General features: G+C 46.6%; 1 protein-coding gene across 1 annotated transcript; it reads left to right on the top strand.

The window, feature by feature from the left end:
• The first annotated feature begins 3,814 nt into the window (after window positions 1–3,814).
• Window positions 3,815–7,839, top strand: LOC148383218 (transcription factor Sox-8-like). Its single transcript, XM_088357859.1, has 3 exons — window positions 3,815–4,478; window positions 4,742–5,010; window positions 5,710–7,839. The coding sequence occupies exons 1-3, from the start codon at window positions 4,069–4,071 to the stop codon at window positions 6,345–6,347; spliced, it is 1,317 nt and encodes a 438-aa protein (XP_088213985.1). The 5' UTR covers window positions 3,815–4,068; the 3' UTR covers window positions 6,348–7,839.
• The last annotated feature ends 10,656 nt before the right edge of the window (window positions 7,840–18,495 follow it).

The raw sequence follows: 18,495 nt of genomic DNA, 5'->3' as shown, positions 1-18,495 counted from the left end.
AAAAGAATGGCACTCCTAATAATCATCAAATCATATGAATCAATCAGAATTGCTGCTTCACTAAGGAGATACACTAGATTTCCAGTGCGTGTTAATGAAAACAAAGTGTGGGATTAAAAAAGGTAAAAAAAATTGTCAAGGTTGTCGAGAAACCTTATGTTGGCCGTTAATCAGTAATTGCAAGGACAGGCAGCTCCCTCAGGAAGCAATTAGCCCTGTTGGGCCACTTGCTCATAAAACGCTTGGCTTAAAGGCGAGCCACAAACCATTCGTAATGCTGCGTTCGCGCGCGCGAGTGTGTGTGCGCATGCGGAAAAGTGGCTGAAACAGCAGGCCACTTTGTTTGAGTCATCCTCTATCCATAAAAAGTCTTGCTTGTCATTTATCCTCTGAAGTGATCATCGTGTGCAAAAAGGTTTGCTATAGTGAGCCTACTTGTGCTCATTTTTGTGTGAGAGAGTTTTCTGACCGTTGTGGAGTGCAGAGAAATATCTTCTGTCTCATTTGTAAACTGCTCTGGCATCTCTTTTGGAAGAAGTTGTGGAGATTCGTAGTTATGTAAAACTCTGGAGCCTTCAAGTTACTCCAGTTTTTTTCTTGTGGCTTGGCAGCATGTTAGCCTCATGCTAATAATGGCGCCACATGTTGAGAGGATTTGCTTTGCATCTGATTTGTCCACCTCGCGCTTGATCGTCTTCAGCATCCAAAGCGTATCACATGCAAGTCGAGGTGTGACCGATTTGCTGTGTGGTCCCGCCTCCAGAGAGCAACCTCACCCTTGGTCAACAACAAGCGAAGAAAGGAGGAATCTCTGCGGAGACTGTTTTCCCAATGAATGGTTCATGGCAGTGAGAAAGACAGAAGGGAAAGCAGACTCATAAAAGTGTAAATATTGAGCTGAAAAAAAAATTGTAAAATGCAAACCATCAGTTTTGCATCTTATTTTCCTTCCCAAATTTTGACAACGCAATGTGTCATATGCAGAACACGGGAGAGTGAATGCGTTTGCATAGACAAATCCTATCCCGGCCGGGGTCCACTTCAAGTGCGGCCAAGTCGGTTTTGGGATGCAAAGCGTTGGATGTCTATCAGCATTCACATTTCGCCATGGTTGGCAAAGAGGGAAATGATGGGTGGCCATATGACAGTTACACCGACGCGCCTTACTTCCCTCTTTGCCGCCAGTTCCTTTTGCTTGTTGCCACGTGTTGCTAAAGTAAAGGCAAAAGACTGCCCCATGCAGTCCCATGGTAACAACACCTGGCTTCATTTTGCCAGTCACAAAGGAGGCTAATTTTGCATGATGGATGCATTGATTTACAGTCAATGGAAAAAAATGGCACTTGTGAAATGGCCACAGGATGGTGGCGGGTTAAAAAACAAAAAACAAAAAACAAAAAAAACAACTACTGTGCACGACTTTTTGCTCTGATGTTTGTGTGTTCTCTGCGGGTGGTGGTGGTGGAGGGCCTATCTGCTGCAGCCCGATATTGTGGGTCTGTTGACCCACCTGCTCCCTTCTTTCTTCAGCTGGATCTAGTCAGATTTCAGCAGCTGCATCGCGCCTCACAAAGCTCCTCTTTGTATTCTTGCCGAGGCGCGAGCATACGACGGCACGAACGGAGGAGGAAGAAGAGGAGGAGTAGGGAAGATGCATCGTGGACAACACAGGGGAGGAAAAAGGCGCCAATTATTTGACATCATTACCCCGACGGGCCCACCCTCCACTGCTTGAAAAGTAAAAGAAAGTGAGCGTGTGTGACCCACTCCACCCGTTTGTGGTGCGTGTTTGGGAGCCCCAGGTCGTGTCGTGCGTTGGCATCAGTTGAAGAATAGTGAAGTGATATACCCATCAGCAACTACAGGAAATGCTTGACTTCCTTCTTTTCACGCTCGGGGCAGCTTTAAATTTAAACAACAGCCATTTGGACCTCATTTGTATTTTGTGTGTGTGGGGGGAGGGGGGGGCGGCATACTGCAAGATTTATTCTGAGCATATGTTGTGAAGATGAGAGGGCGGTGAGACAGGTTTGAAAGAAGGGAGCGCTTGGGGGGATTTGTTTGGTTTGGTGGATGGGAGATAATCGAAAACACACGCCCACACTCCTTTGGGACAACTTGGGGACAAGATACACCACGGGAAGTGTTGTCCTTAGCGTTTTCTGTGGAAAATTAGCAGAGTCACCGACACTCCCCTCCAAAAAGTAGTCGAGAGCAGTGCAGTCAATTCCTTTCGTTTTGCTACAGATTGAAACCAAGTCTGGGGGGTAAGCCTGGTAAACACTACCGACTTTGCAGTTTCCCGCAGGGCAGTGCAACAAAGCTAGCAAAGCAAGACATAATGCGATGACGCCGCCTTTTACTGCCGTGTTTTCACATGTGGCAGAGGTAAAAAAAGAACACCAGCAAGTGATCTTCCAGCCGAGACACCTGATGCTGAGCAGATCACAGATTCCTGGAGTCAAAGCGAGTGAGCCGCAACTAAAAAAACTTCCAAATGCTTGTTCAACCTTCACAATTCAAAGGGACATGTAGAACTATCAGAGTTGAGAAATGGCAGAAAATAATCTGGAAGCACTTGAGCTCTTTTATCCTTTGGCTGGCTGAGGGCCAAAAACACACCCTCATCCATTCTGGACTAATTGCTGCTTCCATTCCACCCCGATCCTTTCACTACCTGTAGTCCTGCCCACCTCACCGCAGCGCCAAACAGGTTGCAATAAAACTGGCAATTGGTCCAGTAAAGCGCTCATTACGGCATTTATATGAGACATTTTGGGCGGGTGCGGGATGTGAAGGGTCAACATGAGGCCCTGGCACATGGTGGCTGTCACTGTGGGTAGCGGCTGTGATTAAAATCATCATTTGGGTCCTCGACTTGGCTAAGTGGAGAACCTTGAATAAGGCTCTGTACCGCTCCAAAGCGGGTGGATGTCCACCACTGAGTTAACTGTGAAATTCTACATGAAAAATGTTGCAATATCACACTCTCCAATTGTTCTTTGTTGTTATGATTCTTGCACCAAATAAAATTACATTTTAGGGTTTTTAATGTTAATAGAAATTGAGTATAAGGGTTGTTGACTATAACTTTGGCTCAGTTGCACCCACTGGGATTATTTGATGTCCTCAGGCAGTTTAAGTTAGCCGTGGGACTGTAGATAGACATGCACGCATATCATGAGAGCAGCACGGTGTCGCACTGCTAAACAGGAAGTGGCCCACCTCACAGTTCAGAGGTGCAGGATTCAATTGCGGATCTGGCCTGTTGTGTGGAGCTTGCACACTGTCCCCATACCGTGCTGACGTGCCTGCGTGCATGGTAGGCCGCTCCAAACTGCCCGGAGGTGTGTGTGAATGTTTGTTCGTCTATAAAGTTCAGGGTGTACGCCGTTGAGCACCCAAACACTGCTGGAATGGGCTGCGACCCTGGTGAGGTTCAGAAGATGCATGGATGGCTATGTATTATTTGTAACTGTCCATCCATCCATTTCAACCCCGCTTAACCTATACAGGGTCAGAACCTTTCCCAGGTGACATCAGACTGGTCTTTTTTTATTTGATCACTCATTGTACATTTGCATGATGTGACTTCACATAAATGACTACAACACGTTCACATGAAATTATACAACTCTGATAACATTGCAAGTCACTTAAATTGCGGCAAAACGCGTGCACTTAAGCAAAACTGCAGAAAAAAAGAAAAGAGGCAAATTGACCAAATGATTGGAAACCAGTGGAACGGCTGGGTGCTTGGGGTCGCGCCGGCCAATCGCAGGCGGAAGGCGGAGTAAGTGACGTGAAAGCTCCAAGTCAAAATTGTGCAAACGTAAAACGTGCAGCTCAGCTCACACGGAGCGGAGGAGCTGGTCTCGCGCGGACCGACGCGTTGCAGCTGCCCATCCCCATCGCCGGGACAGACAGGCTAGGATGAAGCAAATCAAACACTTGCCGCTGCGGAAGATTGTCGCAAGGGATTGAACTTTACGCAGCGTCGCGAAAAAGGCGCACTCCCCTCGCTTTGCTTGCTTGGTTGCAGAATTCAAGGTGAGAAGACTGTTGAAAATGACCGAGGAGCACGACAAGTGCGCGGGCGAGCAACCATGCAGTCCCGCGGTCACCAGCAGCTCTATGTCCCAGGACGAGTCCGACTCGGACGCGCCGTCCTCGCCGATCGGTTCCGACGACCATGCCGCCTCTTTGCTCGCCGGCTTAGGCAAGAAGTTGGACTCGGAAGACGACGAGCGCTTCCCGGCTTGCATACGGGACGCCGTGTCGCAGGTTCTCAAGGGATACGACTGGTCACTGGTACCCATGCCGGTGCGAGGCAACGGCTCCCTGAAGAGCAAGCCGCACGTCAAGAGGCCCATGAACGCCTTCATGGTTTGGGCTCAGGCGGCCCGCAGGAAGTTGGCCGACCAGTACCCGCACCTGCACAACGCCGAACTGAGCAAGACGCTTGGCAAACTGTGGCGGTAAGAAAAAAACTTCTGTCTGCACAGTGTTCAATCCTGCCATTTACCCAGAGGAAAGGAAAAAAAAAGTCACACTTTGGGTCAATTCACTTGAGACAGAGGAATGCACAATATGTACACCTTGCATCAACTGAATTTGTGCCTCATTTCCATACATAAAAATACATATATATTCAAATCCTTCACTGGCTGTTTAATCAAAAACTCAACATGCTCCGATTGAAAATTCTGATCATGTACTTTAAATTGCCCCCTTTGAATAGTTTGCTTTCCGAGAGCGAAAAGAGACCATTTGTGGATGAGGCAGAGCGGCTGAGGGTTCAGCACAAGAAGGACCACCCAGACTACAAGTACCAGCCCAGGCGGCGGAAGAACGTCAAGCCGGGCCAGAGTGACTCGGACTCTGGTGCCGAACTGGCCCAGCATCAGCATCTTCATCACCATCATCATCACCACCACATGTACAAAGCGGAACCGGGGATGGCTGGACTTGAAGGGGTGGGCGACGGCCACCACCGTCCTGAACATGCAGGTTAGTTTAATCAAAAAGTGCTTGAAGTGATAGTACAGTGCTTTAGGTGCTTGATTAGGTCTTCTCGCTTTGTAGCTATAATCCGGCATATTTATATTTGTTTTTATACTGATGGTCATTCATCAGCGTGCATAACCCCTATTACAAAAAAAAATCTTCAATTCAAAATTCATTTAATGATTGATTGAATAACGATATGGTAGGCACCCTTGCTTTAGTGGATGCTTTAAATTCCAGGACAGCCTCTCAGTCCGCCTGACTCCAAAACCCCTTCTACAAAAAGCCTCTCTTATGGAGCGACTCCACTAAATGGGGCATTTGGCCAACTTTTCCTCAGAGCTCAGCCGAATGGAATATTGCTGCCAAATTGGGTGGGCATCCACACAGGATCTTGTTAGAAGAATTTGGAGGTTGGTTGCTGGTTAAAAAAAAAAAAGTATTCTGGGGGCGGGGCAGCCCAAAACTAGCGCCCCCTGGACAGTTTGGAAAAAAATCAGCCCCTAAAACAAAAAGGCTTAACGCAATAATGTGTCGACATATCTTGCATAATAGGGTGCACAGAAAGGTTTTGCAAGATGTTTCCATGCAAAATAAAAATTTGGACCTGATGAATCTTGAACACAGTAGATTGTGACAGCCCAAACTGGTTCCTCATTACTTGTTTGCTCCGTTCTTTAAGTGTGATTGTTGCTTTTCCAGGACAGCCTCATGGCCCGCCGACACCACCCACCACCCCGAAAACGGACGCGCACCATGGTGTCAAGCAGGACTTGAAGAACGAAGGCCGCCGCCTGGCCGATAGTGGCAGGCAGAACATCGACTTCAGCAACGTGGACATCTCGGAGCTGAGCACGGACGTCATAAGCAACATGGAGACCTTTGACGTGCATGAGTTTGACCAGTACCTCCCTTTGAGCGGCCACGCCGCCGCTTCCTCCTCTGCGGAGCAGGCCTCTTACGTCTCCCCCTACAGCGGCAGCTCGGTGTGGAACCGCAAGAACGCCATGGCGGCCGAGGCAGCGCAGCACCGCCTCCACATCAAAACCGAGCAGCTGAGCCCGAGCCACTACAGCGAGCGCTCCCCCTCGCACCCTGACTACGGCCCGTACAACAGCCAGGCCTCGACAGCCTCTTTCCCCGCCTCCTCCTGTGACTATAGCGACCTGCAGAGCTCCAACTACTACAACCCTTACACCAGCTACCCATCGGGCCTCTACCAGTACCCGTACTTCCACTCGCAGCGGCGACCCTACGGCAGCCTCGCGGTGGCACCCGCTCACAGCCCCGCCGCCTCTGGCTGGGACCAACCCGTCTACACTACGCTGACCCGACCTTGATGGGCGGGACAGACTTAAGCACTACTAACAAAGGAAAAGCAAAAAAGTGCCTGCTGATTTTCTACAACATACTCCTTGTCTTTCCAACACTTGACTTTTGACGCCAAAGGAAACTACTGGCGGTGCCTCCGTGAGGACGTATTTTCTTCCTACGGCCTGTACGTGTGTGTGTGTGTTTTTGTTTTGTTTTTATGGCCTGCACTTAACGATGAAACACTAGCTTCTTTCCGAGATTCCGCAAAACAACTGCATCGACGAGGTAATAGAAAACATCAGCGTTAAAGTCGCTGTAAAATCCAAACAAATGTCTCCACAGAGAAGAGGGTTGGAGTTAGCAGAAACAACTAAATGCAAACGTGTTAAACTGATCACTTGGGGAAACAAGTTGTTGTGTCCGCTGAATTTGCGAAGCCCTGCTAAAAAATGCATGCTTCGGGTTTGGAAAAACACCTCAGTTGACTACAATATTTCCTCTTCATGGGAGACACTTCAGTAGAGCACTCTAACTAGCTAACTGCATGCTATTGTGATCGAAATCCTCAAGTGGGGAGGGGGGGGGGGTGGTTGCCAATTCCAGCCACGGCCTGAAAATTGTGAAAGCAGTGCACCACGACAGAATGTCTCTGCAGTTATACCATACTCCCAAACAATGCGAACCTACCGTTAATTTCACATTTTCAGCGGTTCTCTTAAAATGTCTCATGGATTCACTCTATTTAAATGAAAATGGAGTTGGGCCTCAGCTTTTGGGTTTCACCCTAATCAGATGACAAACTGCATGTGTCAGGGCAGGAGAAGTGAGTGTCGAGTGTCCCACCCACCTTTCGGATTTTCCCCTTCACACATGCGCCATATCTGTCATAACTCTGAAGATTGCCTTTGTCAATATGCAGATGCATCCTGACTTGAGCAAGCTGTGCACAAAGGGATGCTGACCAAATCCAGCCTGATTAAATTCCAAACACAAGGAATTGCATTTTGAAATTCCCTCACATCAAGTCTTAATGGAAGCAAAAGCGACTATAATATGAAACTTACACTGTAAAAGTCTTAGACTTGTATATATTTATCTTTTTACTTTCATTGTTGGTTTCTCTTGTAGCGGGCACACGTGAATGAATTATTCAGATTTTTGCTTTGATTGAAGATCTCATTCCAATGAAGACAATTCCATCGAAAGCAACGTTCCTCGTTACAAGTGCAACACAACAGGTGTCAGCAATCTATGCCTGGCCAATTGCGATTGGTCATGTTAGGGCTTAAGAAAATGGGATCAAATAACACAGGCCGCTCTGAGTGATGCGTCAGCTGGACGACACATGGATGTGTGTCCGCGCCAATTCTAGTTTAAATTTTCTTTTTGTACATTATGAATAATTTTGACAAAAAGGGTTGTGCAAATAATTGATTATGAACCCATTTTTCCAATCACACACACTTGCAAAGCTAACCCATGTGCTGGCTGATTTTTGTAATAAATTACTTGCTCCTATTTCTCATTGTCTTTCTTTGATTCATGCTTGATAAAAACTTGTCACATGCACTGTATGACATAGCGATGACTCGCCTGAAAATTTTTCGTCACATGTAGGACATATCTAGTGCCTGAAATTACTTCAGTAATGTACTGGCTGTTTTTTTCTTTTTTGGGATTTGTGTGTATGATAGATACAAATATACACGGGAGTGCACATATCACAGAAAGCTGACAGCATTTTCTTAAACTTACTATTGAAACAGTTCTTTTAGTCAGACAGGTAAGATCTTGCCTGCTCTACATCCTGTAGCCTTCCTCAGAAGCGTCACAAGTGGGGGAGTTTTTTTTTTTGTCTCACACACAGTTATATACGGGAATCGAACTCACTCAAGACAGATAAATCTACTCTACCCCTATGCCAGGGGTGTCAAACTCATTTTTTTCGCGGGCCACATTGTAGTCATAGCTTCTTTCGGAGGGCCATGATGAGTGTCAACCCAAATAAACGTATGAGCTCCTCATATACAGTAAAAGCTACAAAACAAACTGACAAATAACTCGTTTTCAAATCAGACGAGTAAAAACTGGTCAAATATTTTAAAAAAAGACATTACTAAAAGTGAAGACAATTTGCAATTCTAGAAATGACACGAAATTGATGCACAATTTGTCTTCTCGGGCCACATAAAATGATGTGGTGGGTCATATCCGGGCCTTGAGTTTGACACCAGTGCCCTATGCTATTAGCAACTTCCCGTGTCTTGGAGGTTGCTACTTGTTGGTTTGGCCACACAGCAGGGGGGAACATGCACACCCTACTATCTGACGTTCTTGCCAGCACGGCATCCTATGTGTGGCCGGCCCCGATTCATGCTCCTCGGACCTCGCTTGGGGATCTCGATGGCCTCTCTGCTTCAGCGGTGGTGTTTGTTGCTTTGAGCACGGACAACCATAATCCAGACCATGATGTAATTTTTTTTCCCTTTCCTGATTTGACATTTTCTTGCTCGGCTTGTTCTTTTATGCTCCTGTCTTTTTCACATTGTTTTTGCTGTCTCTTTTTTCCTTGTCCCAAACTGCCTCCCTGTCATGCATGTGTTATAGGCATGGTATTTCCTATATTGTGTCGCATGTGTGTTGTTTTATCTGGATATGATAAATAAAATTTAAAAAAAGGTGGTGATTGGCTTGCTCACAAATCATCTTTTCAAGTGACACTTTCCCGATCCTATCAAAGTTACATAGGAAGGGGAAAGCTCAATTCTTCCTTTATAAAAAGCAAAACTGACGCGTTCCGCTTTGAGCGATTTGGCTGGGGTTGGCATGCATGCCAAGCCGAGTGCCAGGGCCGCACTGCTGAATTTCAATGATTCATTATGGCGGTGCCGCCGCGGAGCACGGAGGACACTCATTGTGTCCCTTTATCAGGAGGGCTTGAAAAGAATTAATTGGACAGAAAATGGAAGGGCAAGGGGAACTGACAAGCCATTAAGCAGGTTTCTCAATAGACCATTAGATGCACACCGAGAACAATTTGCTCCCCTCCTCTCACTGTCTTGTAAACACACACAAGTGTAGAATCATATCAGCGGGCATAATGTGTGGATAATAAAAGAAGATAATACCACAGCAGATGGGGTGTGGGTGGCTCAAGAGCGAGTTGTTTTTCTTCCCTCAAAGTCCTTTTTCTTCCTTCTTTTGCACAAGCGCTTGCCAAATACTTTCAGGAGTGAATAAAAGTGATGCTCATCAGGTCCAGTTTCATAGAACTTGTCCACTTGTTACTGAAGGGGAAGGCCTTCTTCAAAGGCCCACTGTAAAAACAGGATTTCAAAAGCTCAAATGTAGGGTTTTCGTGATGTGGACACTACCGGCACGCCCAATACACACACTATGCTGTTAGCGTTAGGCCTCGCGCGCCGTCATCATTCTGTCACCTGTAGTAACTTGTCTAGACTAGTAGCGCTGTATGGCTTGCAGCAGTGTATCGTCGTAGAGTAGACTCGTAGCCGCAAAGATGTGACATTTTAAATCAGGTAATGAAAAAAGAAAGAGGCGTATTCATGACAATGAGCAAAGACAACAGCAGTCGGGTAAGCAAGGCAATGAAACCCCTCTCTTTTTATGGTTACGCTACCCAGCCATCCATCCATCCATCTTCTTCCGCTTATCCGGGGTCGGCTCGCGGGGGCAGCAGCTTTAGGAGGGACTCCCAGACTTCCCTCTCCCCAGCCACTTCATCCAGCTCACCCCGGGGGATCCCAAGGCGTTCCCAGGCCAGCTGAGAGACAGTCTCTCCAGCGCGTCCTGGGTCGTCCCCGGGGTCTCCTACCAGTGGGACATGCCCGGAACACCTCCCCAGGGAGGCGTCCAGGAGGCATCCTGATGAGATGCCCGAACCACCTCATCTTGCGCCTCTCAACGTGGAGGAGCCCAGACATCCTGCGGAGAAAACTCATTTCGGCCGCTTGTATCCGGGCTCTCGTTCTTTCGGTCACGACCCATAGCTCGTGACAATAGGTGAGGGTAGGAGCGTAAATCGACCGGTAAATTGAGAGCTTTGCCTTTTGGATCAGCTCTCTCTTTACCACGACGGACCGGTACAAAGTCCGCATTACTGCCGACGCTGCACCGATCCGCCTGTCGCTCTCGCGCTCCATCCTCCCCTCACTCGTGAACAAGACCCCAAGATACTTGAACTCCTCCACTTGGGGCAGGATCTCATCCCCGATCCGGAGAGGGCATTCCACCCTTTTCCGACCGAGGACCATGGACTCGGATTTGGAGGTGCTGACCCTCATCCCGACCGCTTCACACTCTGCTGCGAACCGCTCCAGTGAGAGCTGGAGATCACGACCTGAAGAAGCCAACAGCACCACGTCGTCTGCAAAAAGCAGAGACGCGATGCTGAGGTCCCCAAACCGGACCACCTCAACACCTTGGCTGCGCCTAGAAATTCTGTCCGTAAAAATTATGAACAGAATCGGTGACAAAGGGCAGCCTTGGCGGAGTCCAACCCTCACTGGGAACGAATCCGACTTACTGCCGGAAATGCGGACCAAACTCTGGCATCGGTGATAGAGGGACTGAACCGCCCTCATCAGTTGTGTTAGGGTTTTCCAGGTTATCTTTATCATAGGATTATGTTGGAATGCAACAGGTAATAAATACCTTACCTTGTCCTCCTTATCACAAGGTCATAAAACATCCCCTGACATGTTTAGACTAGAGGACAAGGGCTTTAGCCAGTTTACCCAAACCCCCACTCTGTTTCTCTTAATAAATATCCCCTCGCAGGAACGAGGGTTCAGACTTCATTCTGGAGCGAGTGAACTCTCCACCTGCAGGTGTCCAAAAAGGACTTACTTGTCTCCCGTGTGGTTCTTGCAAGTAATAAGTAAGGAGTAAGTTGGAGTGAGCAAATCTCTAACATTTTGGTGCCGAAACCCGGGATCCCTCATACCCGCTATCTGGCTGACGAAGGAGGACGTGCTGCATTGTCGACAAGCCAGCGTCCATTAGGAAGACCTGGAGAAGAAAGTCCTGGGAAGAGAATTCTTCGCTGGGCCAGCATCTTAGGTCTGCCTTCGTCTGACAGAGGTGGATTGACGGGACCCGGCAGTGCAACGAACCAAGGGGACAAGTAAGTTAAAGGCCTGAAGTTGTGTGATTGTGTTGTTGTTTGTGAAACGCGTAAAAAGGTAGAAGTGCACAGGAAAAAGGAAATTTTGTGGAAGGAGGGGGTGTTGTAGAGTCCCCCTCTGGATGAGGTGTCTCTTTTGGAGCAGTGGTTCTCAAACTGTTTTAAAATCTCAGTATCATTACTTGACGACCACTGTTCTAAAGAGTACAACCTCGCGTTGGCAGGGCTGGGGACAAGGACTTTTGTCTTTAGTTCCCAGGGAAGGTGGGGGGTGTTGTAGAGTCCCCTCACTGGATGAAGCAGCTCCTTTTTTTTTTTAAAAAAAAAAAAGGAGGACTTCGCGTTGGCAGGGCTGGGGACAAGGACTGTTGTCTTTAGTTCCCAGGGAAGGTGGGGGGTGTTGTAGAGTCCCCTCACTGGATGAAGCAGCTCCTTTTTTTTTTTAAAAGGAGGACTTCGCGTAGGCAGGGATAACTTGTGTGATTGAGTGTGTGACTGGTAGGATAAATTGACTAAATAGCAGTTCTAGCATTGATCCACGGCATTAATACAGGCTAGTAATTTGTTGAAAGGTCAATTTAAACCTGCATTGAGGATCCTCAAAGAAAAAAAAATAGAAAAAAAAAAAATAAAAATTGTAAAACCTTAAACTACTAAAATTAAGATGGGAAATAAGAACAGTAAATCTCTTGCTCTGCTCTTCTTTGAGATGAGAAGTTCATGGCAAGTAGATTTCTTAATTGTATGCAATACATGCTGAAGTGGAAGAAAATGTATGGAGTACAAGAAAATTTGAAATGTGGAAGAAGTAGTAGAAGTGCTAGAGTGTGGTTGAAATCTTCACAAAGAGATGAGAACAAATTCAAGAGACAAAAGCTAGAAAGATGAAAACTGATGAGGTCATAAGTGTTCGTCAGACCAGGACACAATAAGGCCCCTGTGAGCGGGTGCAAGGCCGCAGCTCAAACCGCGGCTCAAGCGAGGGGCAAGAGGAGTTTAATAATAATAACAATAATAATAAGGTGGCAAATTACAAATGACTAGAGATCAATTTGTGTTACACTAAAGTTAAAATATCCAAATCAAGTGGTAAAGAAATGCAACTTGCTTCTAGAAGATAAATAAATAAAATTAGAATGTGCTGTCCTCGTGTGCATGGGAGGGACCAGCTCATGATCGACCACAGGAAATGGCCAGCCTGTGACGAATCATTGTTGCTGAGACCTACCTTCTGCACGCGAGAGCTGTGCATGTGTGTGCATATGTATTAAAGTTAAAGTTAAATTGATGAAGATTGCCTAAACTTTTAGTATAAAGAAATTTGCTAGACTGTTGTCTATTCAATTTACACCGCAGAACAGAAACAATTTGACGGAAAAAAAAAAAAAAAAAAATGAGGAAAAGAGAGAAGTCTGTTTGCGAGCAGAACCTAATCCACATTAGTGCATGTTAAGTGTCGAGCCCACATGAGAAATTCGAAGAAAAAAGAACGACAGAACATGCTTTCAGGAATTGGAAGGAGCTAAATTGTGAATTTAAGATTTTGCAATGCTACATTTAATCGGAATAATTGATTGGTTGTGTTATAAGATTATACAAAATTCTACATGCAAGCTAAATCTGAGAGATTGAGTTCTTCAAATTTAAAAAAAAAAAAAAAACAAAGAAAAAATTCAGATTAATTTGCCAGTTGTTTGTTTTAGTTAAGTTTTGTTTGGACTGGTGGATTGTTCTGCCAGGAAACCTGAGTTGAAAATGATATATGAATGTTGTGTGGTGAGCTTGGATGAATTGGGACCAATGTGACTCCTTATGACTCCTTTTTGGAGACTGTGTGAGATGCATATGATGAGCATTGATGAATGATTGCCTGAATGAAAGGTTGAATGGTTGAAGTCGTTGGCCACTACTATAGAAAATTAGTAGAGCGACTTTGATGAAAGAGTGATTTTGAGCAGGTTGAATGTTAGAAAGAAACACGTAGCTTTTGGATTCAAAGTCAAAGTCAAAGTCTCCTTTATTGTCAATCCCTCTGCATGTCAAGACACACAAAGAGATCGAAATATTGATAATTAACTAGAAAAAAAAACTGGAGAACCAGTAACACATGTAGAAGATGTGTGAACTGAGAAATTGAGAAGCGTTTTGGAAAGAAAGTCAAATTAAATGATGATGGAATCATATGTAGTACAGAACGCATTCTCCCAAAAAGTTTGTCAAGGTGTGAGGCATGGGCGTTGCCAAGCCTCAAAAGGAGGGAGTGAGTAGGACAGATAGTGGAAGATAGTAAGAATACAACACTTTATGACAATGAATTTTCGAATACATTTGGTGTTATACTGTGGTAAATTTTTTGTTTTGGTGTAGATAGGTTAGCAACACGAGAGATTTAGAGGTTCAAAAGAAAGACAGTTAAAAGAAAACATTTTTGATTTGGACAATTGCAGGCTAACAGGAACATGAGAACGATAAGAACTACGAGGTGGGATCCAATTTCATTGGGGAGATTGAGAATTCACAGCACCATACTCGAAGTCACATTTTTGAGCAAGCATGACAATAACATGTGAGAGGTCAAGACATACAGATCAGGGCTTGATGTGGAAAGCAGACCTCGATGAGTTGATTTTCAATAATGATACTGAAGACAACATACTGTCCGATTAAATTGGAACTATAGATAAAATGTAGCTCAAAAAAATAGGATGAGTTGCAGGATTTACAATATAAAAACGAGACCGCTGTAATTTGAAGTTTGGTAAATAAATGTTACCAGCAAATTGATGGCAGCAGCTACATTTGGAGATATTCTTACAAGTTTGACGTCCCAGCCTGTCATTCTCAGTGTCAGGGTCCCTGAAACCCAATCCGAGTCTTCGCCTGCAGCCGTGAACAACTACAAAATGGTGCCTGGCTCTGAAGCACCTTTGACCTTTGGCAAAGGACAAGAAAAGACTCCTGTGTTTGGAGGGGGACAAGTACACTCCGGAGGTCAGACAACATCCTCGGGGACGAGAAAAGACAGTGAAAAGCGGAGGAACTCACAATGATGAAAATTGACTCATTTGAACAATGGACTCATTCAAGAGTGAGGGTTAGGGTTAGGGTCGCTCTGAAGCAACAACAAAAGAACACCAACTTGAGAGGGTGACGTGCGGCAAAAAGATATGGACTTGGAGTGTCCGACAACCAAATCGCACTCCTTGGTACGGCGTTACCAAATTTGGTGAAGCTTGGTTCAAAGTGGAAGGGAGGTTCATTGTGCACTGAGTTTGACAGAACTGAGGAGATTTGATAAATAAATAAATAAAAATTTGAAAAATACGTAGGGCTACAGAGAAAAGCATTATAATCAGAGATTGAACGGATTTGGATAAAACAAATAGGCTAAAACGGTAGGAAACAAGAGCAAGATCTGATATTTTGGCTCATCAAGCTTAAAACGTAGAGGTCGAGTTATATAAATTTTAGAACAGGACATTTGGCAGTCAGGAGGGAGCTAGGTTGCTCAATGTACCTACTCAATACAATAGTAAGGTTTTTTGTACCACAGTGGAGGTTGGATGGTCAGAAAGTTAGGTACGTTCAATTTTTGACATTCACACAATCATGCATAGGAGTCACAAGGTGACAGTTAACAAGTCGATGACTGCAATAGGGGCCACCTACGACTGCACCGACATGAAAAAGTAGAAGCGAGAGAGCATAGTATGGGATTATATGCTAAAACGTCTGCTATACAGTTGCCGATACGAGATTCTATCAAAAGAAGCTACATGAGAGATGAATTAGAATCCCTTTGTGTGTGTGTGTGTGTGTGTGTGTGTGTGTGTGTGTGTGTGTGTGTGTGTGTGTGTTCACACCCTGTGTGGGTGCGAGCTTGTGAGGAGAAAGAAGGCATGGGTAAGACAATCTCTTTCAAACCAGGAGGCAATAAATGGGAACGCCCCTGTCATAAATAGTTTTTGGTTAAAGGGAATCATTAGGAGGTGTTCAAACTCGCAAACACTCCTATTTACCAGTTAAATGGGCACTACAATTGACTACGAGAGTTGCAAGCAACAGATAAAGAGCAGTCCTTGGCAGATTATATGATCAGGACGCTCAAACTGTGTCAAAGACAAATTTACTGCCGCTTGATCTTTCCTCCTCACAGGTCGACAACCCCATCAATCCAGGAGACTGGGTCTACATCGAGGTCATCAAAAGAAGGAACTGGGCCAGCCACGACGGGAGGGACCATTCCAAGTCTTGCTGACTACACATGTTGCATCCAAGGTTGCAGCACCCACAAATGCATTAACGACGACTGCTCTCCAGGAGGAAACTGGATGGGAGTTTTGGACATCACCGCTGTGTGCCAGGATGAGAGAGCCGTTTTCAAGGTGTAAGGGCTCTACTACCGACATGGCTGCACCATCGGACGGGACCTACTTCATCCAGAAGTTCAGAGGCACTGCCTCACCTGCATCCTATGAGTGCACGTGCCTGTTCAGTACGGATCGTGGTTTTGTGGTCACAAGAGTAGTCCGATGCTGCCTGCCAACTGGACACGAGTGTGTGCGCCAGTGTGTAACAGACCTCACCTACAGACTAGAACATCATCAGCTGACGAAAACGCGAGCACATATACAACTTCTTAGACGTGACAGATGTGATAATGATAATGAGATGTGGATTGCGTAGATGCTGTTCTGTTGAGCATGTATTACGGAAACTTGTTGATTTGACCATCAAATATGCTTCGCAAGTAATGGATACGCTGATGTACTGTTTCTTTGTTTTTCTTTTTCTTTTTTTTAATGATAGCATTCTGGTCGCCTGTGGCAACGGGGCCGTGTAAGAATTTTCCTGCTAATAACATCTGGCCAGCAGGTTTTTCGCTTACACAATAAGTTTGATCTGGGGTGTTGAGGTAATGCCTCATCTTCACTGGAAAGTGTTGCTATCATTGTTTGTTGTTTTTTATTTTTCCTATTCTTCTTTCTTCATTATACATATATGTGTGTTTTTTTTCTTACTTGTCTTTGTTATTTGGGGTAGCATAATCATATGATAAAACAGGAGGGAGATGTTAGGGTTTTCCAGGTTATCTTTATCATAGGATTATGTTGGAATGCAACAGGTAATAAATACCTTACCTTGTCCTCCTTATCACAAGGTCATAAAACATCCCCTGACATGTTTAGACTAGAGGACAAGGGCTTTAGCCAGTTTACCCAAACCCCCACTCTGTTTCTCTTAATAAATATCCCCTCGCAGGAACGAGGGTTCAGACTTCATTCTGGAGCGAGTGAACTCTCCACCTGCAGGTGTCCAAAAAGGACTTACTTGTCTCCCGTGTGGTTCTTGCAAGTAATAAGTAAGGAGTAAGTTGGAGTGAGCAAATCTCTAACAAGTTGGCTTGGCACCCCGTACTCCCGAAGCACCCTCCACAGAACCTCCCGAGGGACACGGTCGAACGCCTTCTCCAAGTCCACAAAACACATGTGGACTGGTTGGGCGAACTCCCATGCAACCTCGAGGATCTTGCCGAGGGTGTAGAGCTGGTCCACTGTTCCATGGCCAGGACGAAAGCCACACTGCTTCTCCTGAATCCGAGGTTCGACCTCCCGACGGACCCTCCTCTCCAGCACCCCTGAATAGACCTTACCAGGGAGGATGAGGAGTGTGATTCCCCTGTAATTGGAACACACCCTCCGGTCCCCCTTCTTAAAGAGGGGAACCACCACCCCAATCTGCCAATCCAGAGGCACTGTCCTCGATGTCCACGCAATGTTGTAGAGGCGTGTCAGCCATGACAGCCCCAGAGCCTTTAAGAACTCCGGGTGGATCTCATCCACCCTCGGTGCCTTGCCACAAGGAGTTTTTTAACTACTTCAGTGACTTTGACCCCAGAGATTGGAGAGTCCGCCTCAGAGTCTCCAGGCCTTGCTTCCACAATGGATGGCGTGTAGGTGGAATTGAGGAGGTCTTCGAAGTATTCTCCCCACCGACTCACGACGTCCCGAGTCGAGGTCAGCAGCACGCCATCCCCACTGCAAAGAGTGTTGACGTTGCACTGCTTCCTCCTCCTGAGACGCCGGATGGTGGACCAGAATTTCCTCGAAGCCGTCCGGAAGTCATTCTCCATGGCCTCGCCAAACTCCTCCTACCCCCGGGTTTTTGCCTCAGCAACCGCCGAAGCCGCGATCCGCTTGGCCATCCGGTACCTGTCAGCTGCCTCCGGAGTCCCGCAGGCCAAAACGGTCCGATGGGACTCCTTCAGCTTGAAGGCATCCCTTACCGCCGGTGTCCACCAGCGGGTTCGGGGATTGCCGCCATGACAGGCACCAACGACCTTTCGGCCACAGCTCCGGCCAGCCGCCTCAACAGTGGAGGCGCGGAACATGGTCCACTCGGCCTCAATGTCCTCCGCCTCCCCAGGGACGAGGGAAAAGCTCTGCCGGAGGTGAGAGTTGAAGCTCTTCCTGACAGGGGATTCTGCCAGACGTTCCCAGCAGACACTCACAGAGCGTTTGGATCTGCCAGGTCGGACCGGCATCTTCCCCCACCATCGGAGCCAACCCACCACCAGGTGGTGATCAGTTGACAGTTCCGCCCCTCTCTTCGCCCGAGTGTCCAAAACATGCGGCCGCAAATCCAATGACACAACTACAAAGTCCAACAGTGAACTGCGGCCTAGGGTGTCCTGGTGCCAAGTGTACACATGGACACCCTTATGTTTGAACATGGTGTTCATTATAGAAAATCCGTGTCGAGCACAGAAGTTCAATAATAGAACACCGCTCGGGTTCAGATCGGAGGGGGCCGTTCCTCCCAATCACGCCCTTCCAGGTCTCACTGTCATTGCCCACGTGAGCATTGAAGTCACCAAGTAGAACAATGGAGTCCCCAGAAGGAGCGCTCTCCAGCACTTCCTCCAGGGACCCCAATAAGGGTGGGCACTCTGAGCTGCTGTTTGGTGCATAGACACAAACAACAGTCAGGACCCATCCCCCTACCCGAAGGCGGAGGGAGGCTACCCT

The sequence above is a fragment of the Syngnathus floridae genome, chromosome 17, assembly GCF_059516105.1.
Source record: "Syngnathus floridae isolate MCC-2025c chromosome 17, RoL_Sflo_1.0, whole genome shotgun sequence".
Classification (NCBI taxonomy): Eukaryota; Metazoa; Chordata; class Actinopteri; order Syngnathiformes; family Syngnathidae; genus Syngnathus; species Syngnathus floridae.
The sequence above is the reverse complement of the archived record's forward strand: the minus strand, read 5'-3'. Positions and strand labels throughout refer to the sequence as shown.